This window comes from Ananas comosus, unplaced genomic scaffold, assembly GCF_001540865.1.
Source record: "Ananas comosus cultivar F153 unplaced genomic scaffold, ASM154086v1, whole genome shotgun sequence".
Taxonomy (NCBI): Eukaryota; Viridiplantae; Streptophyta; class Magnoliopsida; order Poales; family Bromeliaceae; genus Ananas; species Ananas comosus.
In genome coordinates this window covers 1-1,673 of record NW_017892406.1, presented here as the reverse complement: position 1 = coordinate 1,673, position 1,673 = coordinate 1, and the positions used below count along the sequence as shown (strand labels likewise).

The following is a 1,673-nucleotide window of genomic DNA, read 5'->3' as shown; positions in this document are numbered from 1 at the left end:
ATTTAAATCTAAGCTTAACTATACATGTTATTTTTAACTCAATTATAAATCTTAATTTTAATTCAAAATTAAAGCTTGATTACCAAGAACCACCGCATCCAGATAAAAAAAAGTTAACTAAACAAGGGGTTTTACAATAGAGAAAGGCAAAATCTTTTTTCTCTTTATCCCTACATTAATTTAAACTAAAATTCAAAATTTAAACCTAATCTAAACTAGTATGTAACTAACAGAAAAGACACTTAATTTAAAAGCACCTATTGAAAAATTTACATATTTTAAATTTAATTTAAAACTTCTCTCTCCTCATCCATAGAAAAAGATTAATCATGGAAGGGTACATACAAATTAAAGGAAAGAATTACATTTTCTTTTTTTTTAAAATAAAGGAAAATCGTAATTAAAGGAGATAGTTAGGATAAATCTATCATGTTTATATATATTTTTATATCTAAAATATGACCCACATTAACGTACATATAAGAATCTTTGATTATCTTAAAGTGTAAATAGAGATGGTTTAAAATTGATATTATATATAGGGAGGTTTTATCGTATAAAATATTCATGTAAAGAGAGGTAATTAACTAGCCAATTTCAAAAAAAAAAACACAACCACCAATCCGATCCCCACCGTCCGCTTCCCCATCACGCGGCTGATACGGCCCCGTTCCAGCTCGCATCGTCCGCGTCCACGCTGTCGTAGAGTCGCGGCCACGTCCGCGCCCCTTTCTATATTAAACCCCTGGTATTCCCCGTAATTTCGCGCAACTCCGAGGGCCTTTTCGTGGCGCGCTCTTCTATATCCCCCAAAGGCGCCTCATCGCTCCCGACCCCTAAACCTTCCGGTTTCTGTACATATACGAAACAACGCATATTAGCGAAAAAGAAACTAAACCTCTTCGTACGTATCTCTCCCCTCTTCTTTTTTTTTTTTTTCCCCCTCTTTTTTGCTCCTTTAATTTTTGTGATTTACTTTTCATGATTAGTATTGATGATTGCTGTTGATGCATAACCAGGTTTTGTGTTAATACATACGAATTAAGAAGAGGGAGATTGCATAAATATATAAAGAGAGATCTCTCTCTCTCTCTACATATAGAGGTGAGTTTAAGGTGGAGAGGAGAGATATATACATATATAAAGAGAGAGAGACAGAGCAGAGAGAGGGATGGGTTATTGGCAAACTAAGGTCCTTCCACAGCTCAGGAAGGTTTTCGACAAGAGCGGCAAAAAAGCCGCGGCTTCTGAGTTCGTCAAATCTTTCGATAAGGTAGGTTAATTTCTCTAACGCATGCATATATATTTTTATATTTTTATATGTTCTAGTTATTTTTTGATATAAATATTGTGTATGAAAATATATATACATATATTTATGTAGGAGGAGGTTAACAAGGAGTTGGAGGAGAAGAAGAGTGAGCTCGGGCCCAAAGTTTTGGAGATCTATGAAGCTGCTCCTGCTGAGATCAAGGTTGATATTTCTCTTATTTTTTACCGCCCCCCAAAAACTATTTTTTTCCTATTAATTACAAATTAAATTACATGCTTAGATTAAATGTTTGCTATATATGATTTTCACAGGCTTTGGTGAAAGCGCCCAAAGAGAGTGGAGTTAAGAAAAACGCCGCCGCAGTGACTAAGTTCCTCGATGAATTAGTTAAAATCGGTAA

The 1,673-nt window shown here is 34.7% G+C and overlaps 1 protein-coding gene across 1 annotated transcript; it reads left to right on the top strand.

Moving 5' to 3' along the window:
- Positions 1-762: 762 nt before the first annotated feature.
- Positions 763-1,669, top strand: LOC109705386 (plasma membrane-associated cation-binding protein 1-like; the record flags this gene model as incomplete). Its single annotated transcript, XM_020226118.1, is given in 4 exon segments — positions 763-904; positions 1,020-1,273; positions 1,385-1,474; positions 1,585-1,669. Coding segments are annotated over 3 exon segments (277 nt in total), but the record flags the coding sequence as incomplete, so codon positions are not given.
- Positions 1,670-1,673: the final 4 nt, after the last annotated feature.